The 24,372-nt window shown below is 41.5% G+C and overlaps 2 protein-coding genes across 2 annotated transcripts in view; one reads left to right on the forward strand and one right to left on the reverse strand.

Annotated features, from left to right (window-relative positions):
• CCDC38 (coiled-coil domain containing 38) overlaps positions 1-21,878 on the forward strand; it is a 62,763-nt gene extending 40,885 nt beyond the window's left edge. The window contains exons 10-15 of the mRNA XM_023509433.1: positions 7,657-7,723; positions 9,655-9,806; positions 11,420-11,555; positions 16,570-16,775; positions 19,376-19,469; positions 21,737-21,878. Of these exons, the coding sequence (XP_023365201.1) occupies positions 7,657-7,723; positions 9,655-9,806; positions 11,420-11,555; positions 16,570-16,775; positions 19,376-19,469; positions 21,737-21,850 (769 nt within the window). The 3' untranslated portion in view covers positions 21,851-21,878. The remainder of the gene's footprint in view (positions 1-7,656; positions 7,724-9,654; positions 9,807-11,419; positions 11,556-16,569; positions 16,776-19,375; positions 19,470-21,736) is intronic.
• A 940-nt stretch (positions 21,879-22,818) lies between these two features.
• SNRPF (small nuclear ribonucleoprotein polypeptide F) overlaps positions 22,819-24,372 on the reverse strand; it is a 7,557-nt gene continuing 6,003 nt past the window's right edge. The window contains exons 3-4 of the mRNA XM_003783341.2: positions 23,519-23,583; positions 22,819-22,950 (exon numbers count right to left, since the gene is read on the reverse strand). Coding sequence (XP_003783389.1) covers positions 22,884-22,950; positions 23,519-23,583 — 132 coding nt within the window. The 3' untranslated portion in view covers positions 22,819-22,883. The remainder of the gene's footprint in view (positions 22,951-23,518; positions 23,584-24,372) is intronic.

The following is a 24,372-nucleotide window of genomic DNA, read 5'->3' on the forward strand; positions in this document are numbered from 1 at the left end:
AATGATCAGTTTTTGCTCTATTTGTCTGCCTCTTTGAGTGTTTGGGAACGTTCAAAAGCATTGTCTTCAGTTTCAGAGATCCTTTCTTCTGCCTGGTCAACTCTATTACTTAGGGATTCTACTGTATTTTTCTCCTTCTGTCCATATCTTTGGTGACTTGGGCTTTGAATTTATTAATTTCTTGAGACAACTTTAGAACTGCTCTTTGGAATTCAGTTTCTATCTCTTCTTCCATTCTATTTATCTTATTTGCCATCCATATTCTGAGTTCGATTTCTGACATTGCTGCCATTTGTCTGTGCATGGCATCTTCAGTTGTATCTCTTAGTCATTTTGTGGAGAGGATGATCTACTCTCATTATTCATGTTACCAGAGTTTTTCTGTTGGGTCTGCATCATGTTTATTTTCCACTATTTGGTTATTAGAACTGGTAGGGTGAGATTGAATTGGGGTTCCCAGGTAGTAGAGATAGCCTTTACAAAGCTCTAGGCTTTGTAATTGTGGCTTATGTCCTACAACCTTACAAAGGCCCCTTTCAGAGTTTTAGGCAGAAACTCTAAGCACCTATTGGTGAGATAACACAAGCTAGCTGTTTTGATATCAGCCAACCTCTACCCTGTCCTAAGAAACCACAGTATTAGGTTTAAATCTTGACTGTGAAGATATATAAACAGCTGTAGCACCCAGCCCCCACCCTTCAGTTCTTTTCCACTACAGAACTTCTAAGGTCAACCTCAGAAATGTCCCCAAGTGGACAGCCCCAGACACGGGTTCCAACCAAATTGTCTCAGGCAGTGCAAACCCTGCCCAACAGAGAGGGATTCAAGAGTCTCCAACAGCACAATTGGAGCCAGGGATCCACACCCCCACCAACCAGACTCAGTCCACACCTCTGCTCACAGGCCCAGCTGGAGTCAGTGGCCAGGCCCCCATCCACCCGTCTCAGTCCTCATACAGCCTCTGCTTGCCAGACCAGTTGGAGTCAGAGAACCATGCCTTTGCCTGCCAGTCTCAGTCCACTGCCTGGCAGGCCTCTCTGTTCATAGGCTCTGTTGGAGTCAGGGCACCGCACTCCGTCCACAGGTCTCAGTCCTCAGCAGGTAAGCCTCTGATCACCAGCCTTGGTGGAGACAGGGGACCGGTTCATACCCAGTAAGCCACTGCTCGAGGGTTCTGTTGGAATCAGGGGACCATGGCCTTGTTCTTAGGTCACAGTCCACGCCTATCAAGCCTCTGCTTGCAGGCCCAGCAGGGGCTAGGGACCAGCCCTGTCTTCCGAACTCAGTCCACATGGGGCAACCACTCTCCCTCTGTAGGTGCCATCAGAGCTGGGGGTTCTGCACCCTGTCCCACCAGACACAGCCTGAACTGGGGGTCAAACACTACCACTGGCCGGGCATAGTCATAACCAGGGGACTGCTCCTCCTCCCACCAAGTGTCCCTTTCTTCTGGCACCCTCTTTCTTCCCTGTTAGTCACAGATTCTGTCCTGATGTTTGGCGGTCCATGCTATGCCCATTTCTCTCAGGACAAGACCAAACACCCTATGCTTTGCAGGGGGCAGAACTCAGATCACCATGTGAGGGGGGAAAGGGTGGACTAGGAGTTTGGACTTGTCGGGAAAATATCTGTTCAATTTCATGCCTGGCCGGTTGGTGTCTAGGTTCATAAGTGGGACCTCCCTGGAGAAAGAGACCTGGAGTTTAGTGGCTCTCTCTAGTGAGGTAAAATGAGAGCTCTTTTGTTCCCTGCTCATTTGCAGAGAGAGGTCTCCCGTCCTCTACTCGATAGGCTTTGTACCTGTAATTTGTTTTCTTGGATGCTCTTCCTTGGAGTTACAGCTTGCCAAACTTCTTTCTTGGCTCAGCTCCCTGTCTTTGGCTTCATAGAGTCCTATTCCATCTAGTTTTTTTTCTTCTGCTCAGGAGCCTTTGCCGAGGGTTACTACCAATTGGCCATCTTTCCAGAATCCTCTGTTGCAAATTATTTATATGTTAGATTGCAGTTCTTTGAGGAATGTGTATTAATACTTTGCAAATACTTTTTCCAGTCTGAAGACTGTCCTTTCATCCTCTTAACACGGTCTCTGTAGAGCAGTGGTTCTCAAACTTCCTAATGCCATGACTCTTTAATATAGTTCCTGTGGGTCACAACCCACAGGTTGAGAACCACTGCTGTAGAGTGAAAGGTTTTAATTTTGCTGAAGTTCAATTTATTAATGTTTTGTCTTTTATGGATCATGCTTCTGGTGTCAATTCTAAAACTCTTGGCCTAGCCTGAGACCCAAAGACTTTTTTCTATATTTTTTTCTTTTACTATTAATAGTTTAATAGTAAAATTTGTGATCTGTTTTCCATTCTGAGTTAACTTTTCTGTAGGACATGAGGTTCAGACTGAAGTGTTTCTGTTTCTGGCCTTTGTATATCAATTGCTCCTACACCATTTGTCAAAAAGATTTCTCTCATTGAACTGCTTTTGCATCTTTGTCAAAAATCAGTTAAGCATATTTGTTTGGGCCTATTTCTGGATTCTCCATTCTGTTCTATTGATCTATGTGGCTATCTACCATGTGATCTTGAAATCAGGCAGACTGATTCTTCTCATATAATTCCTCTCTTTTGAAACTGTTTTATCTACTTTAGTTTCTTTGCCTTTTCATAAACATTTTAAAATTATCTTGTCTATATCTACAAAAAAAAATCTGGGATTATGATAACTCTTGTTAACCCTTGTTATGGGTTGAATTATGTCCCCAACAAAGATATATTGAAGTCCTAACCTCTGGGTACCTATGAAGGGGCCCTTATTTGGAAAAGGATCTTTGCAGATGTATTCAAGTTGAGTCATTAGAGAGATCCCTTAATCCATTATGACTGGAGTCCTTATAAAAGGAAGAAACAGGGAGACGCATGTAGAACATCATGTGATGACAGAGGCAGAGATTGGAGTGATGTGTCCACAACCCAAAGAACGCCAAGGGTTGCTAGTAACACAGGAAGGTGAGAGAAAGCCATCAACAGACTCTTCCCTCGAGCCTTCAGAGAGCACATGGCTTGCTGATGCCTTGATTTTTTGACCTGTGGCCTCCAAAACCCTGAGACAAGAAGAGAAATTTACCGAGCCACTTACAGAGAAATTTAAATGAGCCACCTCATTTTGGTGTTTGTCACAGCAACCCTAGGAAACTAACAGAAACCTGTATATTAATTTGGGGAAAACTAACATCTTCACCATGTTGTCTTTTCCAATGCATGAACACAGTCTATTTAGATCTTTTAGGAGTTCTTAAACCTTGAGTAGTTTTCAGCTTATAAACCCTGTACATGTTTTGTTAGATTTATACCAAAATATTTTCCTATTTTTTCTTTTAGAGAAATGGCAAGTGGTATCATAGTTTTAATTTTGGTGGCAATGCCTTCAAGGACAATCTATGGAAATACAATGGATTGTTGTAGCTTTGTCTTGTATACTCTGACCATGCCAATCTCAATTAGTTTCAAGGTTCTGTTCTGTTTTGTTTTGCTTTGTTTTTGAAGATTCCTTTGGATTTTCCAGATTATCAGATCATCTGCAAATAAGGACATTTTTGCTTCTTTCCGTTCTGTAAACCTTTTCTCCCTTTTTCTTGCTTTATTGCAACGGGTAGAACTTCTATGTTGAAGGAAAGTGGAGGGAGCAGACATCCTTGCCTTGTTCCCAGCCTTGAGAGGATTCAGGTTTTCACCATTAATATAATGCTAGCTGGAGGATATTTCTAGATACTTGATAAGTTAAGGAAATTCCCTTTTATTCCACTTTTTCATTTTTTTTTAATCATAAGTGAGTGAATTTTGCCAAATGCCTTTTCTGCAACTAGATGAACAGGGTAACATGTGGACAATGCATTTGCTCCCTCAGTAAGCTCACTGCTATCACAGTCTCTTTCATTCATTGAATAAATTGTCACTGAGTACCCTAGGTCCCCCAAAATAAAAGGCAATCTCTGCCCTCAAGGTGCTTACCATTTAGAGAGGAAGACAAAGGATGAGGTGATTACAATACAATGTGATAATGTCATCGGCAGGATAAGCTCAGAGGGCCACAGGCATGCAAAAGTAGGGTGCTTAACTCCAAGGAGAGGTGAGGGTGAGGGCGCCTGAACCTCTCTAGAGCAGATGGCATCTCAGCTGAGACTGGTGAGAAGAGGAGTTATTGAGGACAAGCTCTGGAAGGGGACACAGTTTTTCTGGCACACAGAAATGGTTCTGTTCAGAGGGTCTGTTTGCAAGGTAAAAGCAGGACTCTTGGGGGGTTCACGGGCACTGCACCAAGAGCAGGTAGTGGTGATACTGTCCAAGGAAGCTGTGCATTACTCCAAGGGCCTGGGAACCACTGAGGGTTTGAAGCAAGAGTGTGACAGAGACCTAATCAGACTTGCATTTTATTAAGACGGATGCATCAGTATTTTAGAGAAGGAAATGGTAGAGGACAAAGCTAGAGGTAAAGGAGCCAGTTAGGAGGCTCTTGTCACAATTCAGGTGAGAGGGAACCCACTGCCCAACCCAGACAGTGGCAGTGGGTTGGGGAAGGCGAGGCCGTGAGAGATGTCAGGACTTTGAAAGGCTCACGTAAATGTTAGAGACAGGGAACAACGGAAGAAGGAAAAGAAAAGTGGGTAACTGCTGAGACAGAGGAAATAGTTCCTTAGCTTAGACACGAACAGGGTAGAGAAGATGGACTAATCTGAGCTACTGCAACAGCAGAACCACCCAAGATTATGGTCAGAAAGTTTTGAAATTCAGACACTGCTCAACTCCTAAGACCCCCACAGAGGGACGGATCGGCAGAAACTTTGTAAAGAAGTTAATGTCCCATGATTAATCAATGCCCTCTTAATATCTTGGAGGCTTTCCAAAGGAGAAGTTGGTTAAGAATAATGTAGAGTCACCTTGATCAAGACCCTATAGGAGAGTGGCACCTGTGGCTCAGGGAGTAGGGCACCAGTCCCATATACTGAGGGTGACAGGTTCAAACCTGGCCCCGGCCAAAACTACAACAACAAAAATAAAAATAAAAGACCCTACATGAAAGAAATGCATGAACTTGAATTAAGAAGTGCATAAACATTAGGAATAGGGGGAGTAAAGCTAAGAATTGGGGAATAAATACAAGGAAAATGTTTGGAAGGGGGTCCTTCCTTATTCGAGAGGAAGAGACCCATACCTTCTTAAGTGTGTTCTGTCTGCTTATAAACTTGATTGTGTTCTATTTGCTTATACGTTTAGGTGTGTTCTAGAAAATAAAACTTTGCTAATTGCCTGCCACTGCCGTGACTTCCCCTTTTGCCCCAGCTCTGCTGCTTCTGCTGCTGGGTTTCCTTCTTTTCGTGCCTGCTGAGTCAAAGTGTTTTCAGATGCTGGGGGCCACTAGCTAGTGGCACCCAGAGGAAGCCTGAACTGGGCCTGGGGCCTCCATAGTCCCCTGGCAGTCAAGACTGAGGGAAGTTCGAGGAAAAGACAATGGTTGAGGATAATGCCCACATTCCTAGAAAGAAGCTGGGTGGATAGTGACGTCCGGTTGGAGGATGGACATTGAAGTCTTGCGCTCAGAAAAGAGAGATTGAGGTGTGTGAGTCATGAGTGCATTAGCAGTGGTTGAATCCATGAGAGAGGGTGAGGTCTCCCCAAAAGAATGGGCAGAAAGAGAAGGGAAGACAAATGACAAGCAACAGATGTTTATGTAGACGAGGAACCCCGAAAGATCACAGGAGTATCATCAACGTGGAAAGAGACTGACTGGAAAGGGGTATCACTGAATCCGAGAGAAGAGAGGGCTGGACAGTGGAGTCTGCGTCCGGGGCCTGTATTTTGTTTCTCACCCCTGACCTCCAGCTGCCCGAAGTGCAGCTCTAGGTTGGTGTTTTGTCCCCCCACAAGCTCATGTCCCCAACATCAGTCTTTTTCTTACCCCTTCCTTAAACTGTTTTTCTTCCCCCACTATCACTATTCCAGGCTCCAGACCACACATGGTGGACTCATCTTTGTCTCTTCTCTTTTGGGCCGGACCTCTCTATTTTTGGCTCCCATGAGTCACTCCGATACCTATGTCCTCCTCCCTCCCTGACCTTCTCGCTACATCCTGGAAAGTGGTAATGGCCTCATCACACCAACAGCCACCTCACCCTCTCCTTAGCCCAGGCTTCTTTCATATGCCAATCATTTTCTTTCCTTCTTTCTTTCTTCTTTTCTTTCCTTTCTTTCTTTTTTTGACAGTCTCACTTTGTTACCCTCAGTTGAGTGCTGTGACATCCCAGCTCACAGCAACCTCAAATTCTTGGGCTTAAGCAATTCTCTTGCATTAGCCTCCCAAGTAGCTGGGACTACAGGTGCCTGCCACAATGCCCGGCTGTTTTTTTTCCTTGTTGTTGCAGTTGTCATTGTTGTTTAGCTGGCCCAGGGTTCAAACCTGCCAGCCTCAGTGTATGTGGCCAGTGCTGTAACCACTGTGCTACGGTCACAGAGCCGCAAATCATCTTCAAGGTATCTTCCTTCAAGGATTTTTTCCAGAACTACTTTCCAGCAACATTATTCTTTAAGGATGTTCCTTATTGCACATCCCCCTGCCACCCCAAGCAACTCCTCAGCCTGATTTGAAGCTATTTTGAAAAGCAACACCTGCTTTTGAATTTGTTATACTCGCAGATATCCAGAAGACTGTGATACAGCTTTCATTTTGAGCACTAGTTTAGCTTGTCAATAAGACTACATTTAAAAAGACAAAAAGATACAGCAATGCAGGCTTTATTTAAAAATAAAGTCACTTTGGGTGGCACCCGTAGCTCAGTGGTTAGGGTGCCGGCTATGTACACTGAGGCTGGTGGGTTCGAACCTGGCCTGGGCCTGCTAAACAACAATGACAACTGCAAAAAAAAAAAATAGCCAGGTGTTGTGGCAGACGCCTGTAGTCCCAGCTACTTGGGAGGCTGAGGCAAGAGAATCACTTAAGCCCATGAGTTAGAGGTTGCTGTGAGTTGTGACTCCACAGCACTCTACCAAGGGCAACAGAGTGAGACTCTGTCTCAACAACAACAACAAAAAGTTTCTGCCAGGTGTGGGGGCTCATGCCTGTAATCCTAGCACTTTGGGAGGCTGAGGCAGGTGGATTTCTTGAGCTCAGGAGTTCAAGACTAGGCTGAGCAGGAGCAAGAACCTGTCTCTACTAAAAAATAAACAAGAAGAAGCAAAAAAGGAAAAACTGGACAGGCATTGTGGTAGGAGCCTATAGTCCCAGCTCCTTGGGAGGCTGAGATAAGAAGATCTCTTGAGCCCCATAGTTTAAGGTTGCTGTGAGCTAGGTTGATGCCATGGCACTCTACCCTTCCCAGAGTGACAGAGGAAAGTTACCTACATGGATGCACCTCAAATAATTAGAACCTCATGGTATGGCCCTTCCACGTGGCCTTATTGTGTATGCCAACTCTGCAGGGACCAAACCTGATTTCTTTTGCCTACTCATGGGATCCATTGATTTCTGCAATCAGCGGTTCCCTAAAAGGGCTAGACGGGCTATTAAAAAGAGCAGTGTTACAGTTAGGTTCCAAAGACAATTTAGAAATGAAAGCAAAGCTATTGGCAGAACATGGTTCAGAAATCAGACATTTTCTTTTTTCTTGTACAGCCAGACTGAAAGTATCACTTCGGAAGACAGTTCGGAATTCAATTTGGAGGATGTGGACTTTGAGCTGGTAACCAGATTCTATTTCTTGATTTAAATATTGTGTTTGGTGAAAAGTATAGATGTTCATTTCTTCTTTTGAAGTTAAAATGTTCTACTCCAAACACTCCACAAACTTTCCAGAGGGCAGTAAGATTTTGATACTGTTCTCCAATTGGATATATTGTCCATTTTTTGTCATCATTTTGTGAAAAATGTCTACCAGGTAATAATTTAGGAGATAGATATAATCTATTACACATAGTACAGTCTTCCTTTTACAGTAGGCACTTTCTCATTGCTTATCATTTATTTTATTGGAGCTTGAGATGTATTGGGCAGCTGAACTGTAAGATATCAATAGGCCTATGACAAAACAGTCCTTCACTGCCACAAGATTGACTTGAGCTAACCCTACCCTAAATACAACCACAGAAACTCAAAAGGAGCAAAAAAGCTCATTCAGTATTGTATATTACACGCCCTTACCCAAGTCATCTTTTTGATTGTAGTTAAAGAAAAAAAAAAAAGACCCATAAATTCCACAACAGATCTTTAGAACTTTCTCATCTTGCACAACTGAAATTCCACATCCATTAAACACTCCTCCCCTCCCCTCCCCTCCCCTTTCCTGAGACAGAATCTCACTATGTTGCCCTCAGAGTGCTATGGCATCACAGCTCACAGCAACCTTAGACTCTTGGGCTCAAGCGGTTCTCCTGCCTCAGCGTCCCAAGTAGCTGGGACTACAGGCACCTGCCACAATATCTAGCTATTTTTTTGTTGCAGTTTGGCCGGGGCCAGGTTTGAACCAGCCACCCTTGGTATATGGGGCCGACGCTCTACCCACTGAGCCACTGGTGCTGCCCAATGCTAGTTATTTTTTGTTACAGTTGTCATTGTTGTTTAGCTGGCCCAGGCTGGGTTTGAACCCACTACCCTAAGTATATGTGGCTGGTGCTGTAACTACTGTGCTACAGGCGCCTCCCCTCCCCCCTTTTTTCCTATTTTCTTAGACAGGGTCTCACTCTGTTCCCTAGGCTGAAATGCAGTGGCAGTGATCATAGCCCACTGCAACCTCAAAATCCTAGGCTCAAGAGGCTCCTCCTACCTCAGCCTCCTGAGTAGCTGGGACTACAGACCTGTGCCAACATATCCAGCTAACTTTTAAATTTTTTGTACAGATGGGGGTCTCATTATGTAGCCCAGACTGGTGTTCAACTCCTGGCCTTAAGAAATCCTCCCAACCTGGGCCTCCCAAATTGCTAGGATTACAGGCTTGAGCCACCACACCCAGCCACACTATTTTACTTTCTGTTTCTAAGAGTCTGACTGCTTTCGACACCTCGTACCAGCGGAAATATGTACCTTTTGTGACTGGCCTCTTCTACCTAGCATCATGTACCCAGGCTTTCTGTGTTGGAGCATATGATAGGGTTTCCTTCCTTTTTTAAGGCTGAATAATATTCCCGTGGAGAGACTACTTTTTCTTTAGCCATTCACCTGCTGATGGACGTGTAGGTTGCTTCCAAATCTTGGCTACTGCCAATAATGATGCATGTGATTCTGCAAGTAATTGGTTTTTTTTTTAATTGCTTAAAGTAATACACACTTAATCTTAGAAATTTGGGAAGTGTAAAGTAATTAAAATGTGGGGAAATGATGGCCTTCACTCAGCCACCTGTCGTCTTCCTTCTCTTCTGTCTTTCCCTTTCCCTCACCTCCACTTCCTCTTCTCTCTTTTCCTCAGTGTCTCTCCCACCTTCTTCCCTTCCCCTCTCTAATGCCTCTCATCTTCTACCAGCCTCCCCAAATGTCCTCTTCCTGCAAGCCAGCTCTCCACCACATCTGTCTTGTAACTGGAACAGAATTTCTTTACACCACTGTGTTTTCTAGGTAAGTCACATGCATGCAGGCAGCATGTTCTTAAGTGAATTATTTTCTTCTTTACTGATTGACTAGGAGCCAGTGCTTTATTTCAAAGAACCAGAAGAATTACTCGCAGTCCTTACAGAGCTGGAAGAGCAGAATCTTACTCTGGTCCAATATTCCCAGGATGTAGACGAAAATCTCGAAGATGTAAACAAAAGAGAAAAAGTTATACAGGATAAAATGTAAGTCATTTAAAACATCTATTGACTTATTTATTCCGTTAAGAAATGGAATCACTCTACCGAGGGCCACATAGTGAGACTCTGACTCTGAAAAAAAAAAAAATGGAATTTCTGGCTCGGTGCCTGTGGCTTAAGTGGCTAAGGCACCAGCCACATACACCCAAGGCAGTGGGTTCGAATCCAGCCCGGGGCCCACCAAACAACAATAATGGCTGCAACCAAAAAAAAATAGCGGGGCCTTGTGGCAGGCACCTGTGGTCCCAGCTGCTTGGGAGGCTGAACAATGACAACTACAACCAAAAATTAAAAATAGCCGGGTGTTGTGGCAGGCGCCTGTTGTCCCAGCTCCTTGGGAGGCCGAGGCAAGAGAATAGCTTAAGTCCAAGAGTTTGAGGTTGCTGTGAGCTGTGATACCACGGCACTCTACCCAGGGCAACAAAGTAAGACACTGTCTCAAGAAAAAGACTAAAAAAGAATTAAAATAGTAGTGTAGTTTTGATCTGGTGTAGCTTTTACCCTTGATAGGGTGGCTAGCTGTCATTCCCTTAATCAAATCATGCTTTGGACGATAATGCTAACAAATGCATTTTCCTTGGCTGTGACTCTCAGCAAAATAATCATCTTATAATTTTTGTGATTAACTATTATATCGTGTTAAAATGTACATATCAGCATGTCAAGGTACTACAGAAGGGTTTCCTGTCGGGGAAAGAGGGTGGATTTGATGATTCACAAAATTCCTTCCTACCCTAAAATTTTATATTATTACAGTTGAAAAAGTTTCAAATCACAGACAACGGATCCTTCTATCTATGCATTATAAAAATGTATGAAACCGTTTTCAGATCAGTTTTCTGCAGATGGCAGTCTTTTTATTTTTTTATTTTTTTTTGCAGTTTTTGGCCGAGCCAGATTTGAACCTGCCACCTCTGGTATATGGGGCCGGCACCCTACTCCTTTGAGCCCCAGGCGCCGCCTGGCAGTCTCTTTAAACAATAGGTCAAACTACATTTAACTTTGGAACAAATTAACTTGTTCAGAAGGGAAGACACTAAAAATCATTCTCTTGTGCCCACCACTTCTGTATCCTTAACCATTAACCCTTGTATCTTTCCCAATTCTGAGAGTGGACGGAGTATCCCACTCCCAGTGTGATTTTCTGGGGCAGGGTGGATACAAAAGGGCAGAAAAAGAGGCTCCAGATCAGAATCTATCTCCAGCATCTATATCGGAATCTCTCAGCGAGCGAGTCTGGAGTCTCTGTTTTTCCCTTGGCTCTCCAGATACTCTGATTACCAGGTTGAGAATGCTGACTGATGTCCTGGAACACACCACAACCTGAATTCCTGACCCCTCAGTTCTGCTCCTCTCTGTTTGGGGGATATGAGGAGGACCACAATGGCGGCGGGGGGATGCCTTCTGGTGGAGTTAAAAGTAAGAATTGTACATGTATTTTTCACATTTTAACTTGAAAAGTCGTGGGTACTTTGGCAGGGTCTTCACTGTTTGGCTCCATAGACAGAGGATGTTGGCCTAAGCTTGGAGCTCCCAGCTGATGCTATTTCACGAAACCACAAGTTTGAGACGAGGGTCTCTTTCTTCTTTTGCAATAGAAATGCCAACATAGAGTTTCTTTTGGAGCACAAGGAAATGCTAAAGGCTAACTGTGTGAGAGAAGAGGAAAAAGCAGCAGAATTGGAATTAAGGGCCCGGCTATTTAGTTTTGGAGAATTTAATTCAGAAACGCAGGTAATCATTCTTTGCCTACGGTAAACATTCGTTTTGGCTCGTGATGATAACGATACGCATTCGCTGTGTACTAAGCATCGGAATAAGGGAGGTAAAGCAAACCACAAGCTCCAGTTTGATGACAGACGCGAAAATCCAGCCTGGCACTATCTTGCCAACATGTAACAGAGAATTACATAGACAGGAAGCATTGACATTGGCATTGGGGTTCTCCTACAAACTATTTGCTCTAAGTATTGTAAACCATGATGTGGAGGTTTTGCGCTATGAATAGCACTTCTTTTAGTCAGAGTGTATATATAGAAAGTACTTCACTGCCTGTGATGGTTTTGGTGGTAATTTAATTAACAGCAAGTAATTAACAGAGAAAGCAGTGAAGAGAAAATTTACCCAACACTGAGCCTGTAGTAGACTCAGCTTCTTTGGGAAAGATCTTTATCTTCCTCATAGATAAAACTCGTTACCAAAGCACCCCTGACATGTGCTAGTACACTTTTTTATTGACAAGTTCACCTCTCCCAGCTGGATGCAAACCGGTTTGAGGGCAGAGATTGTCTTACCCTTCCTTAGCTCAGGTTGGTGTCTCCAAAATGTTCATGCTCAGTAAATGTTTGTTGAATGAATGATTAAGGTTAGTTTTCAGACCCACACCAGGAGCCATCTAACTTTGGCCCCTTAGTAAAAACCTCAAATGAAATACCTAAAAATTCAAAGTTGTTATGTAGGGCTAATATCACATTCATGAACTTGATTTCCAAACAGAGGTAGATTTGGGGGAACTATATCAGAAGAAAATGACTGTCCTCCCCTACCCACAGGTGGGTGGGGTTACAAAAAGCTCAAGCTGTTTACAGCCTCTAACACGTGTTTCTTGGGATGTTACCATGCCCTGAATTAGCAGGGGATGGCGTTGTGCATTGCTAGAGCAAGAAATATGATGATGGCCACCTTTCAGTTCAGTGCTGTTTTTTTTTTACCATCTCCCCCTTTTTTACTGTGGTAAAATACACATAACATAAAATTTACCATTTAATCATTTTAAGTGCTCAATCCAGCGGCATTAGGTACATTTGCAATGTTGTGTAACCATCACTATCTATTTCTAGAACTTTCTCATCTTTTCAATATAGTATTTGGACTCAACTATTTCTTTTTCTTTTCTCTTTGAGCAGAGTCTCACTTTGTCACCCTTGGTAGAGTACCGTGGCGTCATAGCTCACAGCAACCTCAAACTTTTCGGCACCAGTGATCCTTTTGCCTCAGCCTCTTGAGTAGCTGGAACTATAGGCACCCGCCACCGTGCCCAGCTATTTTTTAGAGATGGGGTCTCTCTCTTGCTTAGGCTGGTTTCAAACTCCTGAGCTCAGGCAATCCACCCACCTTGGTCTCCCAAAGTGGTAGGATTATAAGCATGAGCCACTACACCCGGCCAACTCAACCATTTTTCAATGTACACTTCAGTGGCGTTTGGAAAATTCACATTGTTTTGCAACCAATCTCCAGAACCTCTTGCATCTTGCAAAACTGAAATATTGTACCCACTGAACATAACTCCCCATTCCTCCCTCCCCCAGGCCATGGCAGAATCCTCCATTCTGTTTCTTTCCCTATGAATTTGCTATTCTAGGTACCTCATATATGTGGATTCACACAGTAGTCATCCTTTGGTGTCTTATTTCACTTAGCTTAATGCTTTCAAGGTTCTTCCAAAGTGTAGCAGAGATCAGAATTGCATTCTTCTTTAAGGCTGAGTAATATCCTGTTGTACATATTACCATATTTTGTTTATCCATTCATTGTCAGTGGCCGCCTGAGTCATTTCTATCCTTCAACTCTGTTTCAAACAATTCTGAAACTAATTGAGATGCAAAAGATCATGCTCTCTCCTTCCCATCTGCCCCCCTCCAACCAAGCCCCCTTCATCCAAGTTTAGGGCATTGGGTTAAACAGTGGTATTTTCATTACACTGAGGCAACCAGATGCCTAAACAGAGAAGGTAGAATTGATCTGAAAACTGCTTTTTAAAAGACTATCCATACAATTTTGGTCACAAGTGCAAATTTGGCATGCATGTATTGTATGCTCTAGGGAAATGGGGCTCATAATTCATAGTGTCTCTTAGAAATATGAAACATGGGAGATGCACAGGTAGAGAAGGAAAATGGGGAGGGAAAGCAGAATCTGCCTGCTTCACTCATGTTTGTTCAGATCTCAAAAATGCAGAAAACATAATCCTTTATAAGTAAACATAGTTGCACCTAATTCTTTAAAGGCTTTCAGCTTTATTGAACTATAATTGACATGCCTAATTTTGTAAGTTATCATAGTTACTTTGGAGCTGTAACTGTGAAATGCATATTTGATTCTTTTTAAAGAAACTTTTACACAAACTATTTAATCTCTTGATTTTTTTTTCCTTGACCCCGTATTTTACTTTTTTTTTTTTTTTTTTTTTTTTTGCAGTTTTTGGCCGGGGCCAGCGCCCAACTCCTTTGAGCCACAGGCACGGCCCCAGTATTTTATTTTTAAAAGTTTAAATTCAAGTATAATGTAACGTTGAAAAGTGCCCAAATCATAAGTTTACCTCTCAGGGAATTTTCTGTTCCACAGATCCAGTAATAGACCATTATCGGTGCCCCACCAAACCCCCTACCACAAACGTCCCTCATACCCTCCTCCAATCTTTACTATCCCCCTTTCCCACTCTCCTGGCTTCTCTCACCATCAATTAGCTCTCCTAGTTTTGAGCTTTGCGTTAAATAGAAACAGACTCCTTTAGTATGTCTGGTTTCTTTCTGTCAACATTGCGAAATTCATCCATGTTGTTTTGTGTAGCAGTTTGGTCCATTTTCATTGAACAAGAAGTGGAACATAAACTATTCCACTGTTCACTTTGCAGAATGTGTTTCTCTGTGGTTTTATTCTCCTGTTGCACAGGGAGCCGGTCAGGTGCATTGGGAGAGCTGTGTACCATCAGTACACAGCAGAATGAGACAGGGACTGGAATTACTGGGTTATTGGGGTTGGAAAGGACTTGCGGTGACAACTCCATGTTTCCCTCCCATCCCCTCGCCGGTTTTGATACACTTGAGGAGTCCTAAAACGTTGCTTTGGTTGTGTCACTTTCCAGTCACTGTTGAAAGGCATCTAAAGTTCTCTTCAGTCTTTCATAACAATCCTGCCCCACCACTCCTCCTGCAGACTCCGGAGCACCTCTGAGCCCTTGCAGCCTCCCCGGGGCAGCGCTTTCTCTGCGGTGCACTGTGCCGGGCCTGCCCTCTAGTGGCGGTTCCAGGGATCGGACTGAAACGTCCCTTCTCTCTCTGCCCTTTTGCTTTTTGGGCCCCGCCTTCCAATCTCTTTTTCGTACATCAATTAGCTTCTTTAATCTCCCTTTCCTATCTCTTGTCCTTACCTTGCTGTCTCAAGAAGAAAACATCTGTTCTTATCCTTTTCTCCTGTTTGATGAGGGGACTTACCAAAAATAAAAGAGAGAGAGAAAATAAAAAAAAGACATCTGAAAACCCACTGCCCATCATCTCTGAAGCTCTGTGTTCATGAGATCTACCCACTGGGCACCATTCTCATATTAAAGTTTTTTGTTCTTAAAACCAGTTTTTGTTAACGTTTCCCTCCCCCCGCCCCGCGGTACTATGGCAGCAGTATTGTTTTTCCGTATGAAATGCATATTCCAGTCCCTAATAGGTTACTTTTACTCCTTTTTCTTCTATGTTTTCCTCTAAAAAGAAAAAGAAATTTTTCTAAACAGGAAACATGCTGTGCTCTTTGGGGGGGGGGGGCTTTTTCCCCCTGCTTTTTTCTATTATTTTGAATTTCTCCAAGTTTTCTATAAAGATCATGTTTTTAATATAAATAGGAACCATTGCAAGTTTTACTTCAGACAGAAAAAAGGGAGATTTATGCTAGGAAGTAGGAGAGACACTGTGGGAAGTACTCTCTTGGTATCAGATCTTGGCTTATGTTAATAATTAAGTCTGGTGGCTCTGTAAGGAGTCTGTGGATCCAGGAGGGGCTTCCCATGGCTCCAGGAGCCATTTCTGTCTTCATTATATTGTTTGTCCTTTGCTTTACGGTGACTCTCATCTTCTTGAGCAGCAGAAGCAGGAAGTGCAGCAGAATGTTACCTGGAGAACGATTTGCATTGCCCAGCAGTTTGTTGAGCTCCTCTTAGCTGCGAATGTCCCGCAAACCCGGGCAACAACGGAGAAAGAGGAGGACAATGCTCTTATGGTCCCAGGACATGTTACCTTCAAGCTCAAGAGTATCCACCAGCGGTTAAAACAGCGCAGTGTCGAGGTACAGGGATCAGCAAGGTTTGGCCTAAACTTCTGTTTAGACTAGAATACTGCACTGGCTTCCCAATGGGAAGAGTGAAGGGCCAGCCTGGGAACCTGTTTGCATTGAATTGTTTTTTTCTCTGAGAGAATGCACTCAGTCATTTATTCAGCAAACATTTATTAAATGCATAGTTATGTGCAAGGCACTGTTTTAGATGTAAATGTAAGCATAAGCAGCTCCTGCCCTCCAGATGCTTACAGTCTAGGAGAGAGAAGGCATGTTTGCAAATAACTGTTATATAGGATGATTATCATTCAGCAAGAGTAATAAATGCAAAAAAATGGGGGCTCACATATTGTGCCAAAAGGAAATGCAGGAGTGACAAAAAAATTTTTTTTAAATGTTTGTTGTCTCTACTTGAATGCTTAGGGAATCAGGTATGCAAAAACATCCAAGCAAAAAGATATTCTGTCTTATATTACTAATACTTTTAATATCTAGACTTAAATATTTTTTAAGAAAACAATCCATAAAAATTACGATGTAGATTAAATATCACTGCTGCATTTTCTCACTGGTCTACGTCACATTAAAGTTTTTCTTCTAAAAAAGGGAAACATTTAGTAGCACTGTACTATAGTAAATGGAATTGTACATTTGTTGAATGAGCAACTGAATAGTGATGTGATGTTGTGTTTTCTGCTCTTAATCTCAGGAAAAACTGATAGATTCACTTAGTAGAAAAATTAATCAAGTGTACAGAGTCTGCATTGGAGATGCGGAGGTTGGCAGCCTCAACCCAGTTCAAAAGCTGGTAAAAGTAGAGTCTCGCCTGGTGGAACTAACTGACCTCATAGAGTCCATTCCCAAAGAAAATGTGGAAGCAATTGAGAGGCTGAAACAGAAAGAACGGCGGCAAAAGTACAGTGTCGTATGATATAGAGTGAATTACTTAATGAGTAGCTGATTTGGCATGGGTTTCACACATTTTTAGCAAGTCTCTTATGCGTCAAGGAGTGCCATCTTAGGGCTGCAAAGAGGGGAAACCAAACCCAGATGTGCCCTCCTGTCAGAGCTGTCATTTGGTGTGAGAGACACATTCACCAAACGTTCTTATTAAATAAACGCCACCACCAATGGTAATGGGCATTGTAAAGAAGGAAGTGAACATGGAGTTCACAAGACACAAGGCCTATTTGGGGACGGACAAGAAGGTCCTTTTAGCCTGGAAAAGTGAATCTTCAGGGTGAATGTGCTAATTATATGCAAATTTTTGAAGAGGTATAACGTGAAAAGAGAACTGCACTTGAAGTGAATGACCCAAGATATAGAATTAGGAGCCCTACATTGGAAAACTATAGGGAGACTCCATCTATGAAGGGATTCTATGAAACTCCAAACCACTCAATGAGGTTTTCCTCAGTGAGTAACTACCCACACTTGTTAAATAAGTGAAAGTTGTAAATGATGTAGCCCAGAGAGAAGGCCACAGTAGAGATGTTTGGTCAGAGGGTGGGTGACCCATCAGGGCAGTGTACAGGTGGCAGCTGCCCTCAGTGGCAGTTAGAGACTACTTTTATGTGGGGGCTGGGGTGGGCAAATTCCACAGCTTGCCTGGAAAGTTAGGTCTTTGGCATGAACTTCTGGGGGTGGGGCTCGCCAGATCCTTTGTGCCTTTGTCATAGAAGAGGAGGAGGAGGGGCAAGGGTTTGCGTGTGGCTATATTAGGCCCCCCAGCAATAAGCTTTATGTACATACAATTGTCCCTCTGCAGAGGATTGATTTCAGGAACCCTGAGGACACCAAAACCTGCAGATAATCACATCTTTTGTAGAATTTTTTTTTTCTTGAGACAGAGCCTCAAGCTGTTGCCTTGGGTAGAGTGCTCTTACGTCACAGCTTACAGCAACCTCCAACTCCTGGGCTTAAGCCATTCTCTTACCTCAGCCTCCCAAGTAGCTGGGACTATAGGCGCCTGCCACAACACTTGGCTATTTTTTGATTGTAGTTGTCATTGTTTGTTTGGTGGGCTGGGCTGGATTCAAACCCACCAGCTGGGGTGTATGTGGCTGGCGCCTTAGCTGCTTGAGCTACAGGCACCAAGTGATAGTCCTATCTTTTGTATAAAATAGCATAACATTTGCATATCATCTGGCCTGTATACTTTAAATTACCTCTACATTACATAGCTACTATTCTGTATCTTTTAAATTTGTATTTCTCCTGTACAAAAATGAAGTCTGGAATATATTATGGTGATCCTGAAGGGATATTAAACATACAGCAAACTTTTAATAAAAAAAATTGGGGGCCAGGAGCAGCAGCTCACGCCTGTAGTCTCAGCACTTTGGGAGGCCAAGGCAAACTGCTTGAGCCCAGGAGTTGAGACACCAAGCCTGGGTAACATAGCAAGACTCCATCCGTATTAAAAAAAAAAATAAAAATAAGCTAAGCATAGTGGTTGGCACATGCCTATAGTCCCACCTACTCAGAATGCTGAGGCAGGAGGCTTTTTTGAGCCCAGGAGTTCAAGACTGCTGTGAACTATGATTGTACAATTACACTCCAGCTTGGATGACAGATTAAGACCCTTTCTCTAAAAAAAGAAAATTCTAAATGAAATGACTCCTTCCTTAAGATGACCTCACTGTGACTGATTACAGTTAACATTTGCATTTTTTACAGTAGCCAACATATTCTCAAAGTGTAATTCCAAGTTATTTTCTGCAGTGATACACAAATGTAATTTCAATTATTTTCATTCTTATTCAAAAGAGAATTTTAGTTAAATCTCCCTATGGCTTGGAGGCACCTAACATAGCACCTAATTTTGCATAAAAAGTGCTTGGTAAATATTATTTCCATTCCCCCTAACATATAACCTGACACAGGACATAATTAAATAGGCCACTAAAATAGCTATCACTTATTGAGTACCTATTATTCCTCATTATCTTCCACTAGATGGGCTGCAGAGATTATCTCATTTTATTTTTCCCTCACAAAAAGCCTAAAGAGAATTAGACAAACAGCATTTCTTGCTTTTGAAGATATTATTCAAAAAAAAAAAAAAAACTGGAACGTACCCTTTTGTGGTAATTCATCGAGCTATACATTTATGTGTACTTTTCTGTATGTCACATTCAATTGAAAGGTCTAAAAAGGGGGGGGGAAACAGTTGAAAGTTAATTCAAGTATCTAGTATACAAACTAAAGTTAAATAAGTTAAAGTTAAATATAATTATGGTTATGAGAGTGCTTGGTTTCATTTTTGCCCAGTAACTGGGTAGATTATTGCTTCCCAAATGGTGAAATGAAATTCCTTCCCATCTCACAAAACCCTATTCACTGTTGATTTACCCGACTACCGGGATTCAAAAGCCATTGTCATGGAGGAAGATGAAGTGTCATCTTCATTTAAATGTAAAGGTTTTACATGTAGATGGTTCATTACCTAATAGTAATGAGGTGGATCTCTTTTACTTTCTAGGATTTATAAGATGTTTCTTCTCCTGCAACAGGTTGCGTGAAGAGAAACTGAAAGAAAAACAAAGACACCAGGAGGAAAGGCTAAAAGCTGCTCTGGAAAGAGCGGTAGCACAGCCGAAGAAAAAGGTTTGTGTTTTGCTATTAATAGATCCTGACACACTGGCATGTAAGGGTCCCTGTGGCACAAAACCTAAATAGTACTTCGTCTAACTTATCCAGCTAAACTTGAGTCAAATAATCTTCCTCATTCATTGCTTCAACTGCCCTCTGGTTCCTTGTTACTTTTAAAGTAATTCAAATTTTCCTATAGTTCTTGAGTAGACTTTTTTTTTTTTTTAGTAAAAGTAGCCTCAGCCTCTTGAGCTGAGGACTTGTAGCTGGGACTACAGGCACCCGCCACAATGCCCAGCTCTTTTTTGGAGACGAGGTCTTGCTCTGGCTCAGGCTGGTTTTGAACCTCTGAGTTCAGGCAATCTACCGGCCTTTGGCCTCCCAAGGGCTGGCACTACAGGCGTGAACCACTGCGCTTGGCCCCTTAAATTGTTTAATATTTTCTTCTCTCCTTGAAGGCCGTGAGTTTTGTGACCTTTATATCTCCAATGCCAAGTGTATCAGTGGATACTCAATAAATGCTTGTTCAATTAACAGACTAAAAAATGAACATGAATACTAAAAACTGGAAAAAAAATGGTTACCTGATAAATCAACAATATGCAAAGACTGATACAAGTTTACTGAAGACACTTCTCATCATTGGCAATTTTTACAGACAGTAACAAAGGTTACCAAAGATCTTTGACAGTTATAAATTCTGACATTAGAAAAGGAATTCAGGAATTCCAGTTCCTCAAGTGATAGGGAAGAATGCTCACTTAGGTTCGCTTAAGCCAGGGATGTTAAGAATTCTGCAATGTCGGGAGGCACTGTGGCTCAGTGAGTAGGGCGCCAGCCCCATAAACTGAGGGTGGCAGAGCGGCAGGTTCAAACCCGGACCCGGCCAAACTGCAAAAAAAAAAAAAAAAAATAGCTGGGCATTGTGGTGAGCACCTGCAGTCCCAGCTACTCAGGAGGCTGAGGCAAAAGAATCACCTAAGCCAAGGAGTTGGAGGTTGCTGTGAACTGTGCTGCCATGGCACTCTACGAAGGGCAATAAAGTGAGACTCTGGCTCTTAAAAAAAAAAAAAATTCTGGAATGCAATGGCTTGGTGCCTGTGGCTCAGTGGCTAGGGTACCAGCCACATACACCAGAGCTGGTGGGTTCGAACCCAGCCCGGGCCTGCCAAACAATGACAACTACAACCAAAAAGTAGGAGGGCATTGTAGTAGGCACCTGTAGTCCCAGCTACTTGGGAGGTGGAGGCAAGAGAATCACATAAGCTCAAGACTTGGAGGTTGTGAGCTGTCACGCCACAGCACTCTGAGGGCGACATAGTGAAACTCTTATCTCAAAAGAAAAAAGAAAAGAATTCTGCAATGTCTCACATGAGGTCCTGCTAAAATGTCAGTATTGCTTCTTGTAAGAAAACTGGAGAAGTCTCATCAAATCTCGTGTCTAATAGAATACAGTTTCCTCATCTAAACATTTAAGTTTTACAAAAATTCAACTATAAAAGCAAACAAAAACAAGAAGGGGAGTAAATCCCAAAACAAAAAGAGAAAAAAATAATCAGCAGTGATATACTTGAAATATGTATGTCCCAGAGAAAATGAAGGAGTGAAGTAGGGCTTCCTTAAACCTCTCCTGTTGGGAACACCTCCAGGAGCCAACAGGAACACTAGTGTTAATATACAGTCTTCTGTGTTTAGTAAGATTTCTAAATACAGCTGCCTATGGTAATTACTATGTTGGCCTCCAACATGGTGCTTTTCAAGGCTGACCACATTTGAACCATATGCTATTTGATCACCTTATCCAAATCTCTCCATTTCAAAAAACCTGCTTTCTTTTGCAGTGTTCACATTTACCTAGTGTTACATATCCATTGGGGTTATCAATCCCTTTCTAAGTGACTACTTAGTATTTTAAACCATATTATTCCCTGTAAAAACCAAGTTAATATTGGTATTCCACACACTTCAACAGTAAATGGTTATTCTCCGGCTGGGCATGGTTGCTTATGCCTGTAATCCTAGCACTCTGGGAGGCCATGGCAGGTGAATTGCTTGAGCTCATGAGTTCGAGACCAACCTGAGCAAAAACAAGACCCCATCTCTACTAAAAAACAGAAAAACTGAGGCAAGCAGATCACTTGACCCCGAGCTGGAGGTTGCTGTGAGCTATGCGCCACAGCACTCTACCCAGGGCGACAGCTTAAGACTGTCTCAAAAAAAAATAAAAGAAAAAAAATGGTTATTCTCAAGAATATTAAGTAATTTTGTTTTTCTTATTTCAGGTGGGAAGACGACTTATACATCGTTCAAAACCTCCATCTGGTAACAAACAGAGATTACTTTTAAGCCAGGATACAAGAACAAAAATACAAGAGGAAGAGTTTTTTTTCACTTGAAAAGGAGCAGTTAAGACATTTCATTGCCAGAATGTTTTAGGTATATGTTGTAGATTTTGGCTTTCAGTAATGGCAACATTCTGCCCCATATATTAGCCTCATCAATTTGAGGAAGACAGACCCTTATTTTAAGAGCTATAGAATTAAGAAATGAGTTATTTTGTTGAAGCCTTCTAGTATTTATATTGTGAAATATTATTCTATATAGCTAAATATTTGTATCTATACTTTGAGTCGTCTCAGGGATACAAATCTGAATTTGATAAAACTATATGATAAATGACTGTTCAAACATAATAGCCATTTTCTGATAACATGAGAATTTAAATGACATTTTCTCAACTCCCTTGTAGGGAAGTTCATAGCATTTGGTTATCACTAGAGAATATACGTTTTAACAATATATAACTCCAAAATATCTGGGTTTAAAACTTAAGTAAAAACAACTAGATTATGGTCTCAGAACATCACTGTGAGATTGGTTTCTATTTTACATTAAGTTCTCTTCAGAAAACTTTATTCTCAAGTGAACAAACCATATGTATGCCTTCAGCCTAAATGTAAGTCTACAATTTTGATTGTGCCCTATCTGCACAATCATTTTAATGTATGGAAATGTATCCATTTTGGCTATAATATGTGCATTTACCTTGTATCAATATAAATTAATGTGTAACTTATTACATGTAATAAAAACATAATTTATTACATGTAAGTAAAATATAAAGAAAATGTTTAGCTTTATACATGTAAAATGTGGCTCAAAATAACTTGAAAAGGTTGCTTTTAAAAGGTCTTAGTTACAAAAGTTTCTAAAGCATGCAAATAATCATCCCTTACAGAAGAAAAGAAAAAAAAAAAAAAAAACCAGAATTGGGCTTACAAAAGAAAGCCACCTTAAGTGAATTTGAGTGGCTTTTAATTCTGTGAATAGTTGTTTCAACATCTGAGTATGAATAGTTCACAGGTCAAGTTGGAAAAACAAACAAACCTTTATTGTCTAGAAATATATATATAAAAAACAGAAAAGACACTATTCTCTCATTTCCCCATCTTCTTCCTCTTCTTCAACACCTCTGATGTAAAGGACATTGTTACACCTGTAAACAGAAAAATAGTTCATTTTGTTGTTCCAACCAGAAACTGTCATCTGAACCATTAGTCTAGTTTTTCACTGTGAAAATATTGAATGCTAAATTTGTAACATCTTCTTTAAGAAAGAGTTACAATGGCCTTTTTTTTTTTCCACCATAGGGCTAGTATGTAATGACATCTTTATGATTGTCCAAGGAAATAATTACTAGAATTTGGAAGTCTGAAGCTAGTGTAGAAAATAAGCATAACACAAATCCTTACCAGCACCAGTCCCAACTAAAATTCAGACCTAACCTCCTACAATTAAAGACACCGAAAAGGATCACAGGTAAGAGCCAGAAAATTTAATATGGACATGGGAAAAATCTTAAGGTGAACAGCTTCAGAATATTTAAACCTTGACAAGTTTAATATTTCAAAGACTTCTGAATTCTGGTTGTAAAGTACTATGTTAAATTAATAGTGATTTTTGTTTTTTTAGTAATTCCAAAATTGTACTAAATTTTAAACAAGAATTTCTAATGCTCACCAGTAATTGCTTATATAAATGACTGCATGAATGCTGTTTGTTACCTTATTAAAACTTCACCCAGATGTCCAGACAATGCCCCATCTATGTATTCTTCTGTATTTGCAAGCTTTCAATAAAAAGAAATATATTAGTATAATCACACAGGAGGAAAATAGGAAAACACACTTAAAACTGGTGAGAGACTTTATTAACTGAGACCTGTGTATACCAAAACCTCAAATTTACCTATATTAGATTAGCTTTCTGTTACCATTGTAGTACTTTTGTGGTTTCATATATACTTGCAATAAAAATAACAATGTAAAACTACTATATAATAAAGCTTGTTTCAATTTAAGTTTCTAAATCTCCTTATTTCTGTTAGATACCTAGACTGTGTGTGGAGGAAGACAGTCTCCAAATTACAAATAAGCTGTGAACTGAAAAGCTTCCTGAAAACTCAGTTCCAAATCACTAGACATTACGTGGTCTCAGAATAGTATCAGGATATCTCAGTATGATTTTATGAGTGTATAAAAGCTATGGCTAAAATACTTTCATAACCAAAGCAAAAAACTGAATATGAAATTTTTAGAAAATTTATGTACTGATGAACGGCAAAAAACAAGTTCTTAGGAGGAGGTTAAACAGGTAAGAGGGCTCTTTCTAGTTATTTCAGGGAACTCTTATTTCTAATTTTACATCAACATGTTTAAGTTTCCTTCTACATAATAAACTCTAAAAACCATAATCGTCATCATGTGGGACTCAAAAGGAATGAAGAGAGAAGGGGGAGGTTTCCATCATACTAGGCAAGTTAAGAAGGAAAAGAGGCTCGGCGCCTATAGCTCAACCGGCTAAGGCGCCAGCCACGTACACCTAAGGTGGCAGGTTCGAATCCCCAGCCCGGACCCGC

Source organism: Otolemur garnettii, unplaced genomic scaffold (genome assembly GCF_000181295.1).
Source record: "Otolemur garnettii isolate 467f Iridium unplaced genomic scaffold, OtoGar3 scaffold00007, whole genome shotgun sequence".
Classification (NCBI taxonomy): Eukaryota; Metazoa; Chordata; class Mammalia; order Primates; family Galagidae; genus Otolemur; species Otolemur garnettii.